The sequence below is a fragment of the Paramormyrops kingsleyae genome, chromosome 12, assembly GCF_048594095.1.
Source record: "Paramormyrops kingsleyae isolate MSU_618 chromosome 12, PKINGS_0.4, whole genome shotgun sequence".
Classification (NCBI taxonomy): domain Eukaryota; kingdom Metazoa; phylum Chordata; class Actinopteri; order Osteoglossiformes; family Mormyridae; genus Paramormyrops; species Paramormyrops kingsleyae.
The window spans coordinates 11,268,464-11,293,837 of NC_132808.1; the positions used below are offsets into that span (position 1 = coordinate 11,268,464).

At 44.9% G+C, this 25,374-nt stretch overlaps 1 protein-coding gene across 1 annotated transcript in view; it reads right to left on the reverse strand.

Annotated features, from left to right (window-relative positions):
• Positions 1-6,129: 6,129 nt before the first annotated feature.
• Positions 6,130-25,374, reverse strand: part of LOC140593640 (uncharacterized) — a 53,338-nt gene continuing 34,093 nt past the window's right edge. The window contains exons 14-20 of the mRNA XM_072718686.1: positions 20,866-20,958; positions 20,571-20,660; positions 18,908-19,000; positions 18,624-18,719; positions 17,544-17,562; positions 15,420-15,474; positions 6,130-6,900 (exon numbers count right to left, since the gene is read on the reverse strand). Of these exons, the coding sequence (XP_072574787.1) occupies positions 6,799-6,900; positions 15,420-15,474; positions 17,544-17,562; positions 18,624-18,719; positions 18,908-19,000; positions 20,571-20,660; positions 20,866-20,958 (548 nt within the window). The 3' untranslated portion in view covers positions 6,130-6,798. The remainder of the gene's footprint in view (positions 6,901-15,419; positions 15,475-17,543; positions 17,563-18,623; positions 18,720-18,907; positions 19,001-20,570; positions 20,661-20,865; positions 20,959-25,374) is intronic.

Sequence of the window (25,374 nt, forward strand, 5' to 3'; positions counted from 1 at the left end):
CACTTTTCCGTTATTGATAATAACTGTACTGTGTCCATTTAAAGTACAAAAGATGGAATGAATGCACTAATAAGTATAATCCTAAATAATACAGACATGTGCAGTTAAGTGTGCTTTAAGCATTAAACTATGGGGGACAATGCACACCATGTATCTTTCATATGTGTGTTTTAATATGTATTTATTAATAATGTGCCCATTCACCACCAGTGACATTAAGCAAGACAGCTGAGTTATTAAACGTGAAGTTACATAATTATTAATACATTTAAAACACATAATATTAAAGTTGCACAGTGTACATTGTCCCCCACAATTAAATACTTAAACCACAATTTACAGTAAATGCCTGTATTATTTAGGTTTATCCATGCAGTCACAATGTGGCAAATAGCAAGTGGGCAAGTGTAGTGGGATGTAAAAGTATTGTGATTGCGTTTTTGAACACAAAAATATTTCAAAAAATATTTTCCCACCCAGACCTCTTAGGGGCTCCATCGTGGTACCAACTGGACAAAAATCCGCAAACGAAAAGGAGGTTGGAAAATGGATGGATGGATGGATGGAAGTCACAAATAATAATGCAATCCACAAATACACAGGACGTGATCCACAAATGTGCAAAATGTGTATAAATAAATGGTAGTTTTGTGGATATGATGTTACACAACACAAATTTAAAAGTACATGTTTGTGGATAGTTAAATATTTGTGGATCTTTGTGTATATTTGTTGATTGTCTTCTGCGGGTAACAGATAATAAGGTCCAATAAACAATTCCAAACAAGTGCCACTTTCCATGTAGTGGCGTGTAATATTGCAAACAGTCATTCACCAGGAAATAAACAATAGAGCATAATTTAACGATATAATGAATCATAATATAATATAATGATATAATATAAACGAAAGACGATTTTATTTCGTCATCCGATATACTGTATATCGTCCAATCGCACATGCCTACCTCATATGATTTTGAACAGTTTAGTCAATGTTTTTGATTAACAGATCAAGAAATATTTTTAATGCTGCTTTGATGAACATTGCTCAAATAAAGCAAGCAATCTTTTATGAGTAGGACGTATCCCGACAAGGACACAACAACATGCTGGATATAGAGAGTTTAGTAAACATAGGGTGACATGAAGGCCCCGCATTGCTTTTCCCAGTTGACTTTATCCATAGACATGTCTGAGTAAGTGTCTCTGTGGATACATTTTTCTTGGACAAGCTGCACAAGCAAACATTAATCTGCCACCCAGCAAATGAAAGAAAATGAACTGTAACATATCATAGATAATCTGCTGACTGTGATCCTCTCCCTGTAACCTGTGAACGGCAGAAGGTGAAGCCATATTACAACAAGGGAATGCTTGTGACACCACAAAGTTAAGTCAGTGAAAGCCAGGACTGAAGGACGTAAGGACTGGAGTCACCATCAAAGAGTCTGGGTACTTTATCTAACAATTTGTAGTGCTCAAGCATAAAAATCAAGTACAAACCATCCATCCATTTTCTGAAACCGTATATACAAGTTACCTTTCCTAACACAAAAACAGTACCATATCCCTACCTATACCCAGCCCAAAACTGGTCAAAAGAACTACATAGTTATATTAAATCAACATTTGTTCTTCTGATTAAACATTAAATTCTCGGTTTTGTTCATAGTGATCAGCGGGTGTTGATGCCTCACATCGATAGTTTTTGTGAAACAAGTAACATACAGCAATGACCTTTTTGGTATTATTTACTTTTCAGTGTGCATGAGTTTTAAAGTACGTTAACAAAAAAGAACAGCTTACATCCTAACAATTCTAGCACTAAATGAAATACTTCAACACTCATGCAGTTTTAGAAGCTATCCTGCATATTCATTTGAAACACATATTTAAAACTGCCAGGTGACAGTATTACAGGATCCAAAATGGGGTAAATGACAGGAACCTTGAGAATCACAAAGTTCTTGTTCCTCTGTTTACCTCCTCTGTGTTTGATCCATTGTGATCAGTGGAGGACAATGCAACAGTCTCCTCATTGTCACTTGATCCCTACAGAAGTGACAGTATTAACTTAAAAAGTCCATGTTAATGGGGCTCATCAAACACCTAATGCAGGGACCACTAAGTACTATTTATCTTTGTTTACATAATATTAATTTCAACCAACAAATTGTAATCTACAGTACTGTCCCTGACAGTGTATCCCATTACAGTGACCACTGAGAACCAACTGTGCTTAACATCAGGGGCTCGTGACCATGGAGAATGTACTGACATGTTCCTGTGTGCGGGAGTCATAATAAGGACTCTTCCTCTACCTCAACAGACTCCATACATATAGGGAAGGAGGAAAAGCACAAGGGCCGCAGATTAGCTATAGACAAAATTATGTATAATAATCTGAGGGAAGATGGTCAGACTGATGTAGAGAAACAGGCCCCAGGACACCAACCAGAGGGGCAGAAGTATCTTGGGTACCTACCTGGTCTGGCTCAGGATCTTTGGGTTTCTGAAGGATGAATAGTTTTTTTAATCTAAGAAAAATATGACAGTTATTACAACAGAGCAATATCATATTTTAAGTAAAATGGTAACGCTTTACATTAACTGCACCTTCATGATGCCTTTATAATGCATTCATAGAACATTCAGTGTCCCTACATAATGCATTTATAGAGCATTCATAAGAAGCATGTAAGTATACCTTAATATCCTAATATACCTTAACAGCCTTAATATACACTAAAAACAAAAATTTTATGATAATAACCAACATTATAATCACTTAATCTGATAATGTTTGTTATTAATGTATATTAAAGCTGGTAAGGTTTTTTAGGATGCTAAGGTATAGATACATGCTGACTATGGGTGTTCTATAAATGCATTATGAATGTATTATGACTGAATGTTCTATTAATGAATGCTTTATGAAGGTGCAGTTAATGTAAAGCGTAACCAGTAAAATAATCATGTATCTTGATGTCCATGTAACTGACATGATGATAAAAAAAAAAAATAGCATAGACTCAGTGGGTAACACTGGCACCTCACACCTCCCGGCTTGGGCTCTGTGTAGTTTACGTGGTGACTCAGTGGGTAACACTGGCACCTCACACCTCCCGGCTTGGGCTCTGTGTAGTTTACGTGGTGACTCAGTGGGTAACACTGGCACCTCACACCTCCCGGCTTGGGCTCTGTGTAGTTTACGTGGTGACTCAGTGGGTAACACTGGCACCTCACACCTCCCGGCTTGGGCTCTGTGTAGTTTACGTGGTGACTCAGTGGGTAACACTGGCACCTCACACCTCCCGGCTTGGGCTCTGTGTAGTTTACGTGGTGACTCAGTGGGTAACACTGGCACCTCACACCTCCCGGCTTGGGCTCTGTGTAGTTTACTTTCTCTCCCCATGTTTCCCCAGATACTCCAGTTTCCACCCAGTCCCAAGACATGAGGTTAGGCCAACTGGCATCTCTAAATGTCCCATCATATGTGAATGTGTGTTTGCTCTGTGATGGATTGGCATCCTGCCCAGGGTGTCCCCTGTCCCCTACTTCCTGTGACAGGTGCCAGGCTCACCACAATGGATGGATGGATGGATTTGTTTCTACATTTACTATTTCATCGGAAATGTATATACACCACACATAAAGAGGTCTACTTACTTCTCTTTTTTGGCCAAACCTGTAATTTAAAAACGCTACAATTAACTATACAGGAGCTAAAAAATAGTAAGACATCATCATGCAGTTGAATGTTGCTGCCAGGTTATTAGTTGTGATAATGAGCAATGATATATTACATAAATATAAATATATAATAATGTGGTAACATATTTTGTATATACACTCACCTAAAGGATTATTACAGTAGGAACACCATGCTAATATGGTGTTTGACCCCCTTTCGCCTTCAGAACTGCCTTAATTCTACGTGGCATTGATTCAACAAGGTGCTGAAAGCATTCTTTAGAAATGTTGGCCCATATTGATAGGATAGCATCTTGCAGTTGATGGAGATTTGTGGGATGCACATCCAGGGCACGAAGCTCCCGTTCCACCACATCCCAAAGATGCTCTATTGGGTTGAGATCTGGTGACTGTGGGGGCCATTTTAGTACAGTGAACTCATTGTCATGTTCAAGAAACCAATTTGAAATGATTCGAGCTTTGTGACATGGTGCATTATCCTGCTGGAAGTAGCCATCAGAGGATGGGTACATGGTGGTCATAAAGGGATGGACATGGTCAGAAACAATGCTCAGGTAGGCCGTGGCATTTAAACGATGCCCAATTGGCACTAAGGGGCCTAAAGTGTGCCAAGAAAACATCCCCCACACCATTACACCACCACCACCAGCCTGCACAGTGGTAACAAGGCATGATGGATCCATGTTCTCATTCTGTTTACGCCAAATTCTGACTCTACCATTTGAATGTCTCAACAGAAATCGAGACTCATCAGACCAGGCATCAGACCAGGCAACATTTTTCCAGTCTTCAACTGTCCAATTTTGGTGAGCTCGTGCAAATTGTAGCCTCTTTTACCCGGTGGGGTCTTCTGCTGTTGTAGCCCATCCGCCTCAAGGTTGTGCGTGTTGTGGCTTCACAAATGCTTTGCTGCATACCTCGGTTGTAACGAGTGGTTATTTCAGTCAAAGTTGCTCTTCTATCAGCTTGAATCAGTCGGCCCATTCTCCTCTGACCTCTAGCATCAACAAGGCATTTTCGCCCACAGGACTGCTGCATCCTGGATGTTTTTCCCTTTGCACTCCATTCTTTGTAAACCCTAGAAATGGTTGTGCATGAAAATCCCAGTAACTGAGCAGATTGTGAAATACTCAGACCGGCCCGTCTGGCACCAACAACCATGCCACGCTCAAAATTGCTTAAATCACCTTTCTTTCCCATTCTGATATTCAGTTTGGAGTTCAGGAGATTGTCTTGACCAGGACCACACCCCTAAATGCATTGAAGCAGCTGCCATGTGATTGGTTGATTAGATAATTGCATTAATGAGAAATTGAACAGGTGTTCCTAATAATCCTTTAGGTGAGTGTATATATATATATATATATATATATATATATATATATATAGAGAGAGAGAGAGAGAGAGAGAGAGAAACCAGTGGTATCTGTTAAGTGACAAGGTGCATAGATTTGCCTGTTTTATTGTGTATGCCGTATGTTAAGGGACATGTCATAGATACAGAACATAGGAGCATGCTTACCTGCAAAGACCATACAGAGCAGTGTAAGGGCACATGCTTATTTCATGATGATGACAACAACAATAAATAATAAGGCTTCAACTGTTGACCTTCGGTTTACAGGTACAGAGGCTTAGCCCACTGAGCCATGTACCACCCCCACCTGAATGGTCATGTTTGAAAATGAGAAAAAAAAATGGACCAGTGTGGTGATGTCATACAATAAACACTGTGATTGGTTAAAGAAGTAAAATACAAGTTCCTTTCATGTTGACCCAGGGACATGTCAAAGTCTGGAAAATCAGGATCTCCTGATTCTGCCAAACATTGTGGAAATGAGCTTCCCATGGTCCAGCAGCTTCACATGGGCACGATTGCAGAGAAAAGAGGTTGGTGCCCATATTTATAAAGCATCTCAGAGTAGGAAAGCAGGCCCAAAATTCCCAGAGTGATGCAATATTGGACCAACTGTTAGGAATATTCAAGGAAAGTACTCCCAAGTCGAGCAGGATTTAGGAGAGCTCCGGAGCTGTCCTAACCCGCTAGGAGATGCTAGACGAGGGCAGTCAGGTGATCATCGGCATGCACATTCTGGGAACAGAGGAACATTGGAAACGCTGGACAGCACAGAGCTCATAAAAAGATAATGGCTTGACAGGGACAGAATAAAATTTACTGCTCTATCAAGAGTCACTTTCATGGCAAAGACTTGAACTCAGAGGCATGATGCAACACTGCTAACCACTGTGACACCATGTCGCCCCTTTAATTATCACTGCATTCAAAATATTTTTGCTCAATGACTGGGTGTCCATGAATTTTGACAACCCTGTTGTAATTAGCAGAGGGGCAATTACAGGAACAGGCAGTCAAGCTTAAACACAATGTGTCACAATATGATTGAGCAGGGACTGTGAGCAGGGAGGATTTATTCAGAATATTTGTAATAACACTGTACATATCAACACTGCATACAACACTGCAAAGGTAAGTCATATAATCATCATATGATACACAAATACTTACATAGGAAAGTTTCTGGATTTACTCAGAATACTGGTAATAACACTGTACATTTGAACAATGCAAACAACACTGCAAAGGTGAGTCAGATAATCATCATATGTAAATATTTGCATAGAAATGGTTTTAGAAGATTGTCCTTAAAATAAGTAAACAATGTCTCTTGAAATGAACTATATAAGCTTGTGTGCAAAACAGATATTCTGAGGTGAAAGGTAACATGTAACAACAGCATAATATAGAGTTCAGTTCAGAATAAATAGGATGACATGAAGGACCCTGTATTGATCTTCACAGTTGACTTTATCCTGAGGTGACTGACTATATATACTCCCAGGGTGCTGCTCTGTAGATGAAGTTTAGCTTATATACATGTGTAGCTTGTCCTAAAAAAGCTTATCTGCTGCCCAGTAAAGTCGCTCAAGTCCTTAGATAAAATGAATTGTAACAGATCCTCCATTATCTGGTGACCACTAACCCAGGAATTTGGTGATTGAACAAGATCTGGAAAACTTGAGACTGTAGGCAAAAAATATAGAATTACACTCTTTAGATCCTTCAGACTTCTGTGTTCTTCTCTCCCAGTAATACCTGCTCTGCGCTTGGTTCATTGTGATCAGCAGGTGATGATGCCTTCATCTCTTGATTCTCACATGATCCCTGCAAAAGTGTGTCAGGTGATTGATTTTATATTATTTTTTCATCAAAGAAGTAATGTAGCCACCATGTAATTGTGTTTACTATATCTACCAGGTAAAAGGACTTGTTTTAATGTGACAAAATATTTTTAAATGTTACCCAAAAATTATAGCATGAATGAAATACTCCAACTCTCATGCATACAGACTTTCATTGAGAAGTTAACTTCCTCATTCTTTTACACAAATGCACTGTAAAAACTGACAGGTAACTGTGTCCTTGGATCCAAAGTGGAGTAAATGACAGGAACCCTGAGAATCACAGAGTTCTTGTTCCTCTGTTTACCTCCTCTGTGTTTGGTCCATTGGGATCAGTAAGGGACAATGCTTCAGTCTCCTCATTGTCACGTGATCCATACAGAAGTGACAGTATTAATTTAAATACTCCATATTACTGGGTTTCACCAAACACAGCGCAGTGACCATGATGTGATACTGTATTTACCTTTCAGTTTACATTATTTTAGTTTCCATGTAATCAAACAGTAATGAAATGTTGGAATTACCAGCAACCTACAACCTTACAACTACAGCACTTAATTAAAAATCCAAACTTTTTAAATATTCACAGTGGTTAAGTAGGGAGACTGTTGATAGGAAGCCAGCAAGTGGTATTTACTTTTCATCTTACAGCAAACACTGGAGGTTACCATGAGAGGGTTTAGATACTTTATCTTTAAAAAAAAAACCAGGATGCAATATGTAGTCCGATGGCATAGAAATCAAACAGTACAAACAGTTGACGTATATACATTAGAGGTCGACCGATGTATCGGTTTTGCCGATTAATCGGCACCGATAGTTGATTCCATGAACATCCTTATGTTTAATAACTATCGGTTATCGGCAAAAATCCACGCCAATAGTTTTTCCGGGTTGCGTCAGAGCTGAAGCGGCTGAGAACGGTCCGTTGTCCTTATACAGTGCGAGAGCCAACATATATATCTATGGCAAGAGCCGCCTCTATAGGCGAAAATCGCTGTAAAGCACGTGCTTTTGTTTTGACACGTGATACTGTTACAAGGAGAGCGCAAGCTGCCTGGAGAGAGCGCGGTGCACGGACAACGCTGACACTTCAAATGCACGTTTAAAACACAGACAGCGAAAAGGTATGTATACAATACACTACAGTACATGTTTTCATCTCAATATAAAGTAATTCATTTGTTGATTAGATTCTGCATTGGAGAAAGAACAGCAGTATGTTTGTCGACAAGGCTGAGAGGACGCTAACATTAGCAGTACATCAAGCGGTTAAAATAATGTGGCAAAAATACACGCAAGTCCGACCCAAATGTTTAATGTCATGATTGTTACCATCAGGAATGCATTCGATTTCAGTTCTTTTTATCTTCAGGCACAGGGTGCGATTTTCCGGGGGGATCCGACTGGAGCGCTTCGAAACAGTGAATCTTTTTGCGACGCAGTGTTTTACTGATTCGGAGTTTCAAAAAGCTCTGTTGATACTTTGCTCACCTTCTCTATATAATATATTTGTTGTTTGAAATGAAATCATTACTATTATAGGCCTAACTTACGATGTTTTTATTAAATTTGTTATCACGTAATACAGCTCCCTTCGTATTAAAACCATTTCATGACGTGACACTCATTATCTGGTTCTTGCCTAAAAAGACGGGTATATAATGAGCGTTGTTAATAGATTACACAAACAGTTTGGTCAACCTCTGCCTATGGAGAGAGAAAAAAGTTTTCAAAATAGAAGCAAATATAGTGGGAGACTACACATATAATATACATTTATATAATTAATATTATATATAATTATAATATTATATAATTATATAATTATTATTATAATTCATTTTGTATGTAACTTTTTATTTATTTATTTGGAGTGTTACTTTTTCTTTCAGTTTGAAAGCATGTCTTTAATTTACCTCAATATTTATTAATATATTCATATTTATTTCATATAGCACATTTTCATGATTCAGTTGTCAGGCTGGGTGATCGAGCGAGCCGGGAAGCAAGCGAGGCAAGCCGAAAATGAAAGCAAAAGGGTTTATTTCGGACAGGACGGGACCAAGACACCATTAAACATTAATGACGGATCTGGGGAAGACTGACTCAGACATGGACTAAATACAGAAGACAAGTCGAAATAACAAGGAACAGCTGGGCACGATTGGGAAAGCACACGTGGATAATGAGGGGGCGTGGCACACATCGGGATCGAACGGAGCGGATCGTAACAGAACCCCCCCCCAAAGGCGCGCACACCGGGCGCGCCTGAGAGGAGGCGACGGACGAGACCGGGGAACAGGATCTGGAAGACAAAAGCAAAACATTAACGAGACACCGGAAACAGGACAGAGACACAGAACAGGAACAAGGACCAGAACAACGACAAAACCTGACAGAGGACAGGGAACGCGGACAGGCAGACAAAGAAAGGAGACAGAGAGGGGACAGAAAATGGAGGAACAAAAGGGCCGGGAGTGAACACGGGAGGCACAGAGGGACGAGCAGCAAAAACCGGAGGGACAAAGGGACCAGGAGGGGACGGAGAAGACACAGAGGGACGAGGAACCGAGACAGGAGGAACAAAGGGACGAGGAGACGGAACAAAGGGAGGAGGAAGAACAGGGCGAGCTCGAGGGAACCCAGGCGGGCGAGGGAAGGCAGCCGCAGGGGCCACAGGCGGAAGGGAGGCCGGAGCAGGAGGGGACCACACAGGGGACAAGGAGACAGACGTAGGGACCAACAAAGGAAACAAGGAAGGAGCAGGAGGGAACACTGGTGCAGGCAGGCAGGAGGGGGAAGCCGCAGCAGGCGGAGGCGCAGCCGGAGCCAGGGAAGGCGCCAACCGACGACCAGCCGAAGCGGGGGGGCCCGGAGGCGGCAGCCGGGCCGGAGCCGCTGGACCCGCAGGCAGCCACCGAGCCACGGCCAGGGGGCGCACGGGCGAGCCAGGGGTTAGGGCAGGTGGGACCAGGACCCGACGCCTGTGTCCCCGTCCCTTACGGGAAACGGACAGGCGGGGTCCCGGGGTCTGTCGGCCTCGCTGAGGTAAGGGAGACAAGAGGGAGGTCTGTGCCGGGCGGACAGAAGTCAAGGCCTCTAAAGAGGCAACAGGCAGGGCAGCCGGAGCCGCGGGCGTGGTCGCAGGCGGGGCAGCCAGAGCCGCGGGCGTGGCCGCAGGCGGGGCAGCCAGAGCCGCGGGCGTGGCCGCAGGCGGGGCAGCCAGAGCCGCGGGCGTGGCCGCAGGCGGGGCAGCCAGAGCCGCGGTCTCAGGCGGGGCCGCGGGCAGAGCGGCGGCCTCAGGCGGGGCCGCGGGCAGAGCGGTGGCCTCAGGCGGGGCCGCGGGCAGAGCGGCGGCCTCAGGCGGGGCCGCGGGCATGGCCGTAGCAGCGGGTGGAGCCGCGGGTGCGGCCGGCTGGACAGACGAGCAGGGCGGGGCCGGCTGGACAGGCGAGACGGGCAGGACAGGAGAGTGGTCAGCCAGGGGCGCTGCGGGCGTGCAGGGCTGGCCGGACAGGACAGGCGAGACGGGCAGGACCGGCGAGCAGGGCTGGCCGGACAGGACAGGCAGGTCAGGCGAGACGGGCTTGGGTGTGTGGCCAGCAGGAGGTGCCGCAGGCAGAGCAGGCACCTCGGCGGGCGTGGGTGCAGGCGGAGGCAGCACCGGAACCGCAGACGCAGCCACAGGCACCACCATCACGTGGCCAACAGGGGGCGCCGCCATCACGCGGCCAGCAGGGGCCGCCGTCATCACGCGGCCAGCAGGGGCCGCCGCCATCACGCGGCCAGCAGGGGCCGCCGCCATCACGCGGCCAGCAGGGAGCGCCTCCGTGGGCACCTCGGGCAAGCAGCCAGCTGTAGGCTGTGCTGCAGGCAGAGCGGCGACGGCAGTCGCGGGCGTGGCTGCAGTGCCGACAGGCGAGCCGGGCTGGACCGGTGAGACAGGCAGGGCCGGCGAGCGGTCCGCAGGGGCCGCCGTAAGCAGCGCGGCAGCATCAGCAGGGGAAGCTGCGGGCGTGGCTGCTGGTGAGCAGGACCGGATGGGCAGGTCAGGCGAGCAGGGCAGGACGGGCAGGTCAGGCGAGCAGGGCAGGACGGGCAGGTCAGGCGAGCAGGGCAGGACGGGCAGGTCAGGCGAGCAGGGCAGGACGGGCAGACCGGCGGCTTCAGGCAGGGCCGCGGGCAGAGCGGGCGTGTGGCCCTCAGCAGCAGAGGGCGTCGTGGGCGTGCGGCCAGCAGCCGCAGGGGGCGCTGCGGACGCAGCGGCGTCCTCGAGCGTGCGGCCAGCAGCTGCAGGGGGCGCTTCAGCAGACACCTGGGGCGTGAGTCCAGCAGGGGGTGCCTCGGCATGCGCCTCCGTCACGCAGCCAGCAGGGGGCACCTCCGCAGGCACCTCAGGCGTGCAGCCAGCCGGGGGCGCCTTGGCGGGCACCGCCCTCACATGGCCAGCAGGGGGCACCTCGGCAGGCGCCTCGGGCGTGCGACCAGTGGGGGGTAGTACAGCTGGAGCAGGCAACACAGGAACCTCGGGGGGAGCTGCAGGCGCCTCAGGAACCACGGGGGGCTTTGCCCGCGTCCGAAATCGCAGAACTAGCGGGACAGCGTCCCTAATGGACCTTGCCCCTTTAAGGGCCAGGCGCGTCCCGAAGAAGGGGCCGGCGGCTGGCTCAGGCAGAGAAGCGGCGGGCAGACGGGCTTCGGACGTAACCGTGGCCACCTCAGGAGGGTCAGGCGCCGGCAGGACCGGCGAGACAGGCAGGACAGGAGCCGGCGATACAGGCAGTTCAGGAGCTGGCAGGACAGGCGAAACAGGCAGTTCAGAAACGGGCAGGACAGGCAGGACAGGCGGGTCAGGCAGGACAGGCAGGACAGGCGAGACAGGCAGTGCCGCTGGCGAAGCGGCAGCAGCTGCATCAGCAGCAGCAGGCGGTGCCGCGGGCATCGCAGCGGCAGCAGCAGCAGGCGGTGCCGCTGGCAGAGCGGCGGCAGCAGCAGCAGGCGGTGCCGCGGGCAGAGCGGCGGCAGCAGCAGCTGGTGCTGCAGGCGGTGCCGCGGGCAGGGCGGCGGTAGCAGCAGACAAGCGGGTCGCTTCAGCTGCAGCAGGCGTAGCGGTGACTGCGGGCACTGTCACCTCATAGCCAGCAGGGGTTGCTGGTGAGGCGGACAGGGCAGACGAGACCGGTGAGGCCGGCGTGGTGGCGGCAGCGGGCAACGCCGACTCGTGGCCAGCAGGGGGCACCTCAGCAGGTACCTCAGGCGTGCGGCCAGCAGGGGCCACCTCGGCGGGCGCCACCGTCACGTGGCCAGCAGGGGGCCCCGCAGTAGGCACCTCGAGCAGAGCAGCGGCCTCAGCGGCTGGTGCTGCAGGCGGTGCCGCGGGCAGAGCGGCGGAGGCTGTAACGGGCGGTGCCGCGGGCAGAGCGGCGGCAGCAGCAGCAGGCGGTGCCGCGGGCAGAGCGGCGGCAGGAGCAGCAGGCGCTGCCGCGGGCAGAGCGGCGGCAGGAGCAGCAGGCGCTGCCGCGGGCAGAGCGGCGGCAGGAGCAGCAGGCACTGCCGGCAGGTCCATAACAGGCGCCAGGGTTGGCGCCGGGAGTGCAGGCGCTGCCCCTTTTAGGGCCTTGGGGATCCGGGGAATGGCGTCCCAAACGGCCCTGGCCCCCCTATTAAACAGGCGTGCTGCCCGAAAGTCATAAGCCGCCAAGGGTGGCGGCATCTCATCGGCGGGGCTGGCGAGGGGTACCGGCAAACTGGAAGCGGTGATGACGCTTGGGGTGACGGCAGCGGAGAGAGAGCAAGCCCTCAGAAAGATCGCCGGTTCTTCTGCCTGCTTTCTCCCCTTGCGCCTCCTCCGGCTTGGCTTGGTAGGTCGAGTCGAAGCTGTCGCGGAGAGGGTGAGCGGCTGGAGCCGCCTCTCCGTTATCCGCTCGTACACCTGCCGGAGGTTGTCGCGTACGTCTGCGAAAACGTGCGCTTCCGTGAGCGGGGTGACCTCCTCCAGGAGGGTCCCGCTCCGGCTGGCTAAGTCCCGTGCCACAGGATCCTCCTGGATCTCTGGTTGGGACAGCCAGTAAATTACCTCCTGGAGCAGATCGAGGCGTTGGTCCTCGATCCGCGGAGGCACGTTGACGAGATCCGTCATTCTGTCAGGCTGGGTGATCGAGCGAGCCGGGAAGCAAGCGAGGCAAGCCGAAAATGAAAGCAAAAGGGTTTATTTCGGACAGGACGGGACCAAGACACCATTAAACATTAATGACGGATCTGGGGAAGACTGACTCAGACATGGACTAAATACAGAAGACAAGTCGAAATAACAAGGAACAGCTGGGCACGATTGGGAAAGCACACGTGGATAATGAGGGGGCGTGGCACACATCGGGATCGAACGGAGCGGATCGTAACATCAGTACTGTTTTTTTGTTTGGTTTTTGTAATAAAGTTTAGTACTATTTTACATGTAGTGTTGTGTTTTAATTTAGTTTTTTTTTTTTTAATTCAGTATCCATTTTAAAAACTATCGGTTAATTAATCGGTTATCGGCAAGTACGGACCAACCTACTGTAGCTATCGGTATCGGTAAAATTCAATATCGGTCGACCTCTAATATACATCATATATAAATTACCTTTCCCTATTCAAAACAGTTCCATATCCGTACCTAAGCCCAACCCGAAACTGATTCAATTGTAATATAGTTGATCTAAATCAAAATATATCAACAAGCCAAAGACTATGACCACCCCACATGAAGCAAATAACATGTGCTTTTTATGATCTCATAAAAGCAGCACATGACAATGTCAGGGATATATGAGATGGTAAGCTAACATTCAGTATTCATACTTGACATTTTGAATCCATAAGAAATGGGCAGGGATAAAGGGGTAGAGTGACTCTGATATGGGCCAAATCATTATGGCTGGATGACTGGGTCAGAGCATCTCCAAACCACAGGGCTTGTGTGGTGCTCATAGTCAGCCGTGGTGAGTAACCTACCGACAGCACATGGCACAGTGGGCGCAGGACAACCATCTCACCAGCAGGGGTCACTGTATGTTTGTTACAGTCACCAAAACAGCCTTCATGCTCTCTATGCTGTGCATTCTGGTCTTGGGCCTGTAAACCTCAGCTGTGTTTCTTCATCATCCATGGTTCCTTTAAATCAGAGCTAGATAAGATTTTAACAACTCTGAGCTATTAGTTAAGTTCTCCCCAAGCGAGCTTGATGGGCCGAATGGCCTCCTCTCGTTTGTAAATTTCTTATGTTCTTATCCTAATCAGACCGGTTTCTGTGCGGCTGGAAAAGCTCAATATCTGAAGCGCCACTCAAAGCCCTTTCCCTCGAGTCCCCATCTGAATGTGGTCTGGGGCCCCTGCTGGTTTGGGGGGGCAGCTCTCACCAGGTTTGCCACCTTGGCGGCACCCAGGAGGTCAGCTGGGAGGGGGGACAGGCTGTTAGGGAGGGGGGACTTGGTCTGGAACTGGGTGCCAACCCCTCCCACACCAGTGACCCCTGTACCCCCAATCTGCTTGTCCATAGGGCAGCCAGAAGGAGGCACTGTTTCCTCTGAGATCCCTCTGAAGGGGTGGCAATGCCTTTCTTTAGGAATACACAAAGATACTTTCCAGTTACATTCCTTACAGTTGAAACTAACAGTTTAAACCTCTGAGATCTGAGCTTTTTGTAGCCTTCCGCTAAACCATGATACTGAACAATCATTGTTTTCTGATCTTTTGAGAGTTGCTTTGAGGATCCCATGCTGTCATTCTTCAGAGGAGAGTTAAAGAGAAGCACAACTTGCAATTGGCCACCTTAGATTCTGTTTCTCATGATTGGATAGACCTGTCTATGAAGTTCAAGGCTTAACAAGCTAATCAAACCAATTTGGTGTTGCAAGTAATCAATATTGAGTAGTTATATGCATTCAAATCAGGGTACCCAAATTTTTGCACAGTCAGTTTTTCACATTTGATTAAAAAAAATTATACAACTAAATACTGCTTTAACAAAAATCGTTGTTTGGAAAACACCCAAGTACTCAGATGTTCCTAGGAAATGAAAAACATACCACTTATCTTTTTTGGTGGAAGTAGAGTAAATAATTATGCAGGCTGAGAGGGGTTCCCAAACTTTTTCATATGACTGTACCAGAGTCTATATGCTGATTATCCAAGCTTGTCATCACTAATATACATTTCTTTGGTTTAATCAACCTTTTTCTGAGATTCAGTATTATATGACCGCCTTCGCTATGATGTTAAACACCAGGGGACCATGACCATGGAGAATTTACTGACATGTTCCTGTGTTCTGCAGTCATAATAAGGGCTCTTCCTCTACCTCAGACTCCATATTTACAGGGAAGGATGAAGAGCACAAGGGCCACAGATTTGCTACAGACACAATTATGTATAATAATCTGAGGGAAGATGGTCAGACTGATGTAGAGAAACAGGCCCCAGGACAGCAGCCAGAAGGGGAGATGTATGGGCACCTACCTGGTCTGGCTCAGGATCTTTGGGTCTCTGAAAATGGGCGAATTCTCCTTTTATTCTAAGGAAAATATAATAATGTTATTAGAACAGAGCATTCTCAGAATATCACATTTGACATAAAACTGTCAATCATCATGTGTATTTTACTGATGTCCAATATCGCCTTAAAATGTATAATTCCATCATCTATAAGAAGTAACAGGATTATGGAGTTGAACTGTGAAGAACCTACTGAACATTCGAATATTTAACACATCATTGTGCACATTTATAACATTTTATGATACCAATCATAATCATTATGTTTAATGTAGATTCTGCTTGTTCATGCATATGGAATGAAACATCTGCAACATCAAATAATGTGATAATGAAAATAAAAAAAAACATGTAATATGGCAACCTGTAAATCTGCCAAAAATGTAGCATGTTAACACATGAAGAGAGGATGCAGTGGATGTCATGGATACATCTGCAGAGAGACATTGTGGTTCCTCTTGATCCTTATATTAAATGTGGTTAGCAGAGGAAGCCACATACGATTATTTTATTATATCATGGAAGCAATAAGCACTGAAGTGGCGGTGAAGAAAGTAACAGTTTAGCAGCCACAACATTTTTTGAAAAATTAGATATTGTGGATAAACAAGGTAAAAAAGACATTTGTGATGTGCCAGTACTATGTGCAGTTTAGAGTCCAATATATTTATTAAACATAAGGATGTGCTGAATTTAATCAGATTATTAACTATTGGATATTGCAATACACCTCTCATTAATATTTGAGGCGTGCTACTAATCCGATCACCAAATTGTGGGCATAAGTAAATGTCCGTATAGTACCAAAATGCCGGCATCTGGACAAATGTTTACGCCAGTCATCTGAATCCCTGGTGATTATTGCGCATGCACCATGTAATCCCAACGTGACATCGTGCAGCCCTACTCCATGTTCTGCTGATACCTGTGATCTGTATCTGCTGTAGTGATGCTGCATGTATTATAGTGACAGTGGGTGTGACAGCAGCTCCTGACAGACCCCAGGGTGTCTGAGCAGCCATGTTTATTTAAAAGATGTCTGTCTGAATGTGAGGGACCTTTAAAACACATAATGAAATAAATAACATGTTTTTAGACCAGTACATGTGGGCAAGCCATAAGTTCTTAGCGGCATGCATTCTATTCCCTCAGTGTAAATGGCATCATAGGTCTGTATGCTACTTTAATGTTTAAACACATGCCTCAGGAAGAAGTGTTGTCTGCTTCAATATTATAATAAAATGTGAATTGAACAGTTTGAGTATCTTTCTTTTAACATGGGCAGCATGGTCGCTCTGTGTAGTTTACGTGGTGACTCAGTGGGTAACACTGGCACCTCACACCCCCCGGCTTGGGCTCTGTGTAGTTTACGTGGTGACTCAGTGGGTAACACTGGCACCTCACACCCCCTGGCTTGGGCTCTGTGTAGTTTACGTGGTGACTCAGTGGGTAACACTGGCACCTCACACCCCCCGGGATGGGCTCTGTGTAGTTTACGTGGTGACTCAGTGGGTAACACTGGCACCTCACACCCCCCGGCTTGGGCTCTGTGTAGTTTACGTGGTGACTCAGTGGGTAACACTGGCACCTCACACCCCCCGGCTTGGGCTCTGTGTAGTTTGCGTGGTGACTCAGTGGGTGACACTGGCACCTCACGCCCCCCGGCTTGGGCTCTGTGTAGTTTGCGTGGTGACTCAGTGGGTGACACTGGCACCTCACGCCTCCCGGCTTGGGCTCTGTGTAGTTTACGTGGTGGCTCTGTGGGTAACACTGGCACCTCACACCCCCCCGCTTGGGCTCTGTGTAGTTTACTTTCTCTCCCCATGTTTCCCTAGATACTTCAGCTTCCTCCCAGTCCCAAAACATGAGGTTAGGCAAACCAGCATCTCTAAATGTCCCCTTGCATGTTAATGTGTGTTTGCTCTGTGATGGACTGGCATCCTGCCCAGGGTGTCCCCTGCCTTGTGCCCTTTGCTTCCTGTGACAGGTGCCAGGCTCAGCAGGATGGACGGATTTTTCTTCTTCATTTCTATCATTTCATCAAAAAAATGGCTTGTACATGTACTACATATAGAAATTTCTACTCACGTTTCCTTTTTGTTCAACCCTGTAAGTAAAAAAGATTAAATTAACTATAAGAACATAAGAAATTTACAAACGAGAGGAGGCCATTCGGCCCATCAAGCTCGTTTGGGGAGAACTTAACTAATAGCTCAGAGTTGTTAAAATCTTATCTAGCTCTGATTTAAAGGAACCCAGGGTTTTAGTTTCCGCTACAATAGCAGGAAGACTATTCCATACTCTAACTACACGCTGTGTAAAGAAGTGCTTCCTCAAATTTGTTTTAAAATGTTCTCCCGCTAATTTCCACTTATATGGCCACGAGTTATAATATTTAAACTAATACTGAAGTAGTCAATTGGCTAAACAGCATCCAGACCTGTTAGAATCCCAGACCGGTCCTCCCCTTAATCTCCTTTGCTCGAGACTAAACAGATTCAGCTCAGCTAATCTCTCCTCATAAGACATTCCTCTAAGACCAGGAATCATTCTCGTAGCCCTACATTAGACTTGCTTAGACTTTTCTAAATTGTGACAAGTATGGTAGAAATGTGCTGTAGGAGGGGGTGGGGGATGAGGACAGTGTCCATTGCCCCCCGTGAGCTGCTGATGTCTCTCTGAAGCAGCAACATGCATCAGACAAACAGATGGACCTCACTGGCCAGCAGCAGGAGGGACTGGAGGAATGACTATGCAAGAGCTTGAAATAGTAAGACATGAATATGAAGTTTATTGTAGCTGCCAGGTTATACGCAATGAGTAATAATTATGAGTAATAAGAACTAATGATTACTCGCATGTTTGTAATTATAATAATGATTATTATTCATCTGGTTAAATACTGGAAATGTAAGTCAGATAAAATGAGGTGAGTACTGGTTTTTTAATACAATATTGTTAAGGACAGTTAATCTGTAATTTCAGAGTGGTTACTATTTCTTCTGCTTTCTTTTATACCGGTTTACTGCCTTTCTTGCTTCTGTCTCTCTGACTGGGACATGTGGAGATGTAAACAACGCCTGGAAAACTGTCATCATGAGAGAAATGTTCCAGTGCACATATTCAGCCTTTATGGTAAGTTATGCATCATATCTCTGTTATACTTACAGTATTCCATTATCTGTATAACAAACCATCCAGAGAGAAAGACAGACCCAGAAATCAGGACAATCAGCCGTAGATCCAATGGCTGTTTTCCTTTGTCTGAAATGACATGATCATAAAAATCACTGAGCGCTGAGGTCAGTAAATAATCAGTAAGTGACAGATATTAAACCACAGGAATCCATACAGGATTTCCTAAAGGGTTTGTAGAATTTAGATGTATTATTAAGTTTGGATAGTAAAAAGTAAAATTATAGGAGAAACATCTCAAAGTTTAGTGTATTTACCTGCTTTGAGTTTTAATGCTACAGCCAGGGCAACAGAATTCAGGAGAGGGAGACCAAAAGCCCCTAATAAATATAAATATTTACGGGATTTGGCTGAAAGGTAGAGAGAAAAGCTTTAGTCATACAGCTACATATATACATAAAAAAGTTAAGCACCCAGAAGTAACAGTCCGATTTGGATGTAATTTGGTAAACGTGCAGACCAGCAATGCGCATGTAAATTATTTAATTTGCAAGGAGCTGTAACGTCTAGTCACCAGACACAGAGAATGCCTCGTAGACGCATTAGACAGCATTACCAGCACTTGACGGAGTTTGATAGGGGTCACATTGTGGGTTTGCATGAGGCCAGATGGTCGTATCATGCAATTGCCCGGCATGTGGGGAATGCAGATGTTGGAACCAATGGGCAGGTGAGGGTACCCCCACACATAGTGAAGGTGAAGGTTTTGATTGCCCAAGACAGACCACACCAAGGAAGGATCATTGTATTGTGCAGCAAGCATTACAAAACCCCATGACATATGCGCCTGCCATCCAGACACAGATATTGGACTCCTTACAACAGCGAGTGTCATCTTGCACCGTGTCTCTACAACTGGCATCAACTGGACTATAGGTTCACCATCCCATGCGTAGGCTGCCTTTAACACCAGCGCAGACGTCTGCCTTTGCAGTGGTGCTGTAACTGGGAGGCATGGACTGATGACGAGTGGCATTGTACCATGTTCAGTGATGAATCTCGGTTCTGCATTACCAGGGATGACTGTCGTGTGCACGTATAGCAGCACTGAGGGGAAAGGACCAATCATGCCAATGTTGTGGAAAGACATACTGGCATTACTGCTGGCATCATGGTGTTGGGAGCCATAGGGTATGACTTCAGGTCATCTCTGGTAGTGATTTGGGGTCCCTCATGGTACAGCACTATGTCAGTGACAACCTACATCTACATGTCTTACCCATCCTGAGACAGCACCCTGGTACAGTCTTTCAGCAAGACAATGCCCGTCCACACTTAGCATATGTGTCTATGCACTGCCTGCGTCATGTCGAGGTCCCATGGCCAGCCAGGTCCCCTGATCTTTCCCTAATCCAACATGTGTGGGATCAGCTTGAATGTCAACTCAGACCCAGTGCCAATCTGCAGGATCTGGAGAGCCAGATACAACAGCTGTGGGCCGACTTGCCGCAGCAGAGGATACAACGGCTGTATGACTCCCTTCCGCACTGTATCACTGCATGTATCCAGGCCCAGGGGGACACACCCTACTGACCAGCAGTGTGCCCATACTGCCAACTCTGTTGTCCATTTGATCTGATATTATAATCATTGTGATACAGTCACATGACCTTTCACCACGTGCAGATTCATTCCATTTCCATCACTCCTGGCTTGGGCTCTGGGGCTCTGAAAGGAGTCTGGGTGTTTAACTTTTTTGTCACTCAGTGTACAACCATATCAATGTATTTTTTCAATAATTTATACAATTTTAAGATTCTCTTTTAAAAAAATGTAATGACATTCCATTTGGTAGGTGATATAAAGAAAATGTATGTCTGATTTTACATGCATATCCATGAAACACAAATGGATTTAAAAGTTGAAAAAATAAAAATGTCAAAATATCTTGAAATGTCAAAATGAAAAAGTGATTTGTACCAAGTACTTTATCCCGATCCCAGTCTCGAAAGCTTGATACGACAGTCAGAATGTAGATGAACACAAACTCGCTCATCTTTACAGGTAGCCCTGTGGTCAAAATTAGTTGATTTTAGTTTTTAATAAACCAGCAATTTCATATAGAGTACATTAGAAATAAATATTTTTAACACATAAATTCAAAAAGGATTCATACTAGAAACTATTATAGTACAACACCATTCACCAAAATTGGCTGACAATTAAAGATCTATTATCTTCAGATGCTTTCCTCTCATTTAATGGTTTTCCTTACCTTTGTCATTTCCTAGAATTAAACTGAGATACAGGAAACTTAATATTAGATGGATCATGAAGAAAATCCATATAAGTATTTTCTGAGCCAAATCTGAAAAATAGTAAAACAGGATAAAACAACAGATTAAATAAATATAAGGCTACCTTCACACTGCCACGCTGAAGTGACTCAAGTCGGATTTTTTGCCTTAGTGTGACACAGATCTGATTTTTTTCATGGCTGTGTGGACACGCAAATCTGATCTTTTCAAATCGGATTTGTGCCACTTTCATATGTGGTACTAAATCGGATACGTATCCAATTCGCGGCCATGCGACCTAAATGTGAACGCTCAGATCAGAATTCATGTGGCTTTTTGTTTACACGCATGCACTGACAGCAGCGCGGGAAGGTAAAAATGGAGGAGAGCTGCGATAACAGTCAGCGGAAGGATGGAGAAGGTGGGGATTTAATTGATATTTGGGGAAATTAATCTGTTCAAGCTAAACCGGAAGGAACCTATCGTAATAGAGTAGTATTTGAAATAATTGACAGTGCGGACACGAATGTGGCTACAATGACAAAGAAAAATAAAGAGCCTGAAGTCAAAGTTTAAGGAGGCAAAAGACTTGAATCAGCGCAGCGGTCATGGCCGCACAACGTGCCAATTTTACGACCAGCTTTTACCCGTGTAAAAACGTATCAATGTGTGCATGCGTGACATTTCGGAGAACCGATGCGTTCACATTACAGTCAGATACAGGTCACTTGTACTTAAGAATGTGAACCGTCAAGATAGACAAATCCGATCTGAGCAAAAAATCGGAATTGAACGATGTGGCTGGCAGTGTGAACGCAGCCTAACATTACTTCACTAATCACTACCCTGTTTCACCCAAGGCCATATGCAAACCTAAATTAAATACTGAGGTCATGAGTTAGGGTGACCATCTCACTACTTTAACCTTTGAACATTTGTATATCACCCACAATTAATCAACCATGTTTTTTTCTTTATTTTTAAAAGTCAATCATTTTGTCATTCTTCAATTCATTTATTTTTTCTTCATTAATTGCGATTTATGCACAAAATTTGAAATTTATTTAAATATTTTGTTAGTATTTATTTATAAGCCCTTTGATTCAGTCAATAACCGTTAAGTATCAATTGTAAGCATATCATACTCAAAAACCACTGCAGACCTCCTGTGACAAGAGGCTTCCCAAAATCTCAGGATTTTTTCAGGATCTAGTTTCATGCTGCGATGAATATGCACATTGCTAGGCTAGTTAACCTCCTAGATAAATTACGAGACCTCAGGCATGTTTTAAGCATTATAGCATGATATACACTACAGGCCAGAAGTTTGGACCCACCCTTGGATTTAAAAAAAATAACAATGATACACTGCTTTGTCAAACTGTTACAGTGGTGCCTGTGGTTCAAGAACACAATCCGTTCCAGGAAAGTGGTCGTGAACCAATTTGTATGCGAACAAAGGCAATTTTCCCCATAAGAAAACATTGAAATTCGATTAATTAGTTCACAAGCATATCAAATAATAATTTTTGTTAATTTTCTGGTTTTTATAGTAAAAACTTTAAAGAAAAATACAATATAGTGTGGTGACAGGCAGACTGATGCATCGTGGGAGCAGAGAGAGACAGTGAAGGCTTGCTTGCCGGGGAAATCACACTCTTTATTAACAGTCCTTAACCCTTGTATTGTTGTTGCATTTCCCTATTGTTGCAGGTGTGTTTGCCCGTGTCTTGTGTGTACTCGGTCCGATCCTCACATGTACAGTATTTAGCGTATGTATGTAAATCTTCTATCGTGTGTGCATCTTGCAGTTCGGTTTCTGTCAACCTTGTGTTTTCCATCTGTGTATTTGGGTTTGGTGCTCATTGGGTATCTGTTGTGGCCCTTCTATTTACAATTGCATGTGGGACATGCTGGGACATGCGCCCCGCCTGTGCTACACTAGTCTAAAAAAAAGGAATCTGGTTGAGGAATCTTTTCGCCAACCAAATTTTGTACGCGAACCAATGCATTTTTTTCACAAAATTTTTGGTCGTGAACCAAATTGTTCCTTGTTGTGTGAACTGCAGGCACCACTGTATTACAAGAAAATATTAGAAATACTTGAAACAAAAGTAACTGACTGGTTATCAGTATTTCATAGCTTGTCTTAACACATTATCATGCATTTCTGGCTTCTTCAACTCATCAGCAGACAGTTCCTCATCCTAGGCAGACCCAAAATTATGAGAAAAAAGCCTCAACCTCCGACAGAATTGATGAAACTGTTCTCGATAGGACTGAGCAGGAAACTGAGGATATAAGGGCCATATGTGGCCAGCAGGGAACTCTGATGGAAGCTATAATACTGAACATCTGATCAGAGGACAAGTTGCAAGAAAAGATAAAGAAATGTTGCTTCTTTTGTAATACTCAGCATTATCTGAACCAGTGTTCAAATATTCAGACCCTCATGACAAATGTCATGAGTGTACAGAAGTCACTTTTCAGTGCAATGTACATTGAGGATCAAGTGCAGGAAATGTGATAGGCATCATCTGGATATTCTTTACAATGTTAATGAAAGTCTGCTGTCGTGAGCACAAATACAATGGTAACACAGTCTGAGCAGTTTAGATCAGAAGAATCCTCTGTTGAAATGTTCTATGTTGACAGACCTATAGACAGCAGGATGTGCTGTTAAGGGTGATCGGAGTGGACCTTAAAAATGGGTAGAACTCCTTGGATACATATGTTCTGCTTGATGATGAGTCAGAGCTAGGGATGCTCATTTTGACCGTTTAACCGTTAACCGAAAGAATTAATTTTGACCGATTATTACTATCAGTTAAACGGTTTAAAATGTTTTGTTATATATATTTAATTATTATTAGTAGCATGAAGTTTTGTGGCATCTCAGCTGAAGATCGCTATTCACATTCTAAATACGCTGGGTTTGAATCGCGACCCTGTGATTACAGGCACACAGGCTTAGCCCACTGAGCCATGAACACAGGTACGAGCTTTGCTGCTGAAAATGGAAACATTGGTGCAAAGCTTCAGCGGCGGAGACCTATCCGTTTGCTATATTGTACCCGATCGGTGTAAACACTACCCAGACATGTGCTCTTGTTTATTTCGGTCACAATGGGCGTATTCACATATTTCTTTATCCAATACTAACTGTCGGATTATCATGTTATCATGCGAATAGCGCGATTTGCAAGTGGGAAGGCGATCAGAGCCGCTTCGAGACGCAGATGCTTAAGTCAGTCACTCTTGTTCTTTCTATTCGTATCATGAAGCTGTAAAAATATATTTAGTTTCTACCTATATATATATTTGAAAAGTAGACCGTCCAAGGTTTCTGAGGGTGTTTTTTAAATGTGTATATGGCAAAACCTCGCAGAGTTATTTAAACGGTTTGGCGAAATTTCTGTCAGATCCCGCCGGCGTGTCTGATTAACCCCAGAGGGTTAACTCCCTGGGGTCTGAGGCCTCTCAGCCACTTTCGGGGTAGTTTGATATGCCTTGACATTTCAAAATATTTCACCTATCTAAAAAACATTTATCCCAAAGTGTTACATTTGCTTTTATTCAGCACAAACTCAGCACCAATAATCTGAGACCTCTTAGAATGTTAGTACTCTATTTTTTGTTAAAATCAACTTTAAACATATACTTTTCAAAAACCTATTTTCAGACATGCTGAGAAATTGTAAAAAATCACATTATAGACATTTCTAGGTAAGACTTTTGAGCTCTGAAGCTTATAGACACAGGGGTTGGCTACACATAGGTGAAAGTGACATTCTGAAATTTTATGTGGTTTGATTACTAAAGTGTTAGCACTTTAGAGTGACACTGTGTTTCTCAAAGTCAGTGGCCTTCACAATTAATATTGATGAGATAGGTGTCCTCACACCTGTAGTAGTTTGCATACTGTCAATGGCCCATCAGTCTGGAATGTCACTGCACCCCACACCCATCACTTTGGAAAGGCAGTTTGAAACGCAAGAAAAGTAGCAACAATAAAATCCCTTTCACAGATTATTGGTAGATGGAATGAAAAATTAAAAACTGTGACTATATAAATATAGAAAGCGATAAATATGATGCAGTGACTATTATTAACGCTCTGGGGACGAGGGCATCGTCGACCGCGTATCTTTCTCGTGTATTTCAGTTTATATCTCGCTGAAATCATTATGTAGAATCATGAAAGAAACACTAAATCCGTTATCTGTCTTCTTTTCAAAACTTCCATTGTAGGAAGTATTAAAGTTTTTAAAATTAGGTTAAATAGGCAAAAAAACAAATCGTGTCACCTTTCTTTGTTTTACTTGCATCGGGAGTGTGTAGGACCGCTCTCAGCTGAAGATCGCTATTCACGTTCTAAATACGCTGCGTTTGAATCGGCGACCACGTGATTGCTGGCACACAGGCTTAGCCCACTGAGCCATGAACACAGGTATGAGCTTCGCTGCTGAAAGTGGCAACACTGGCGC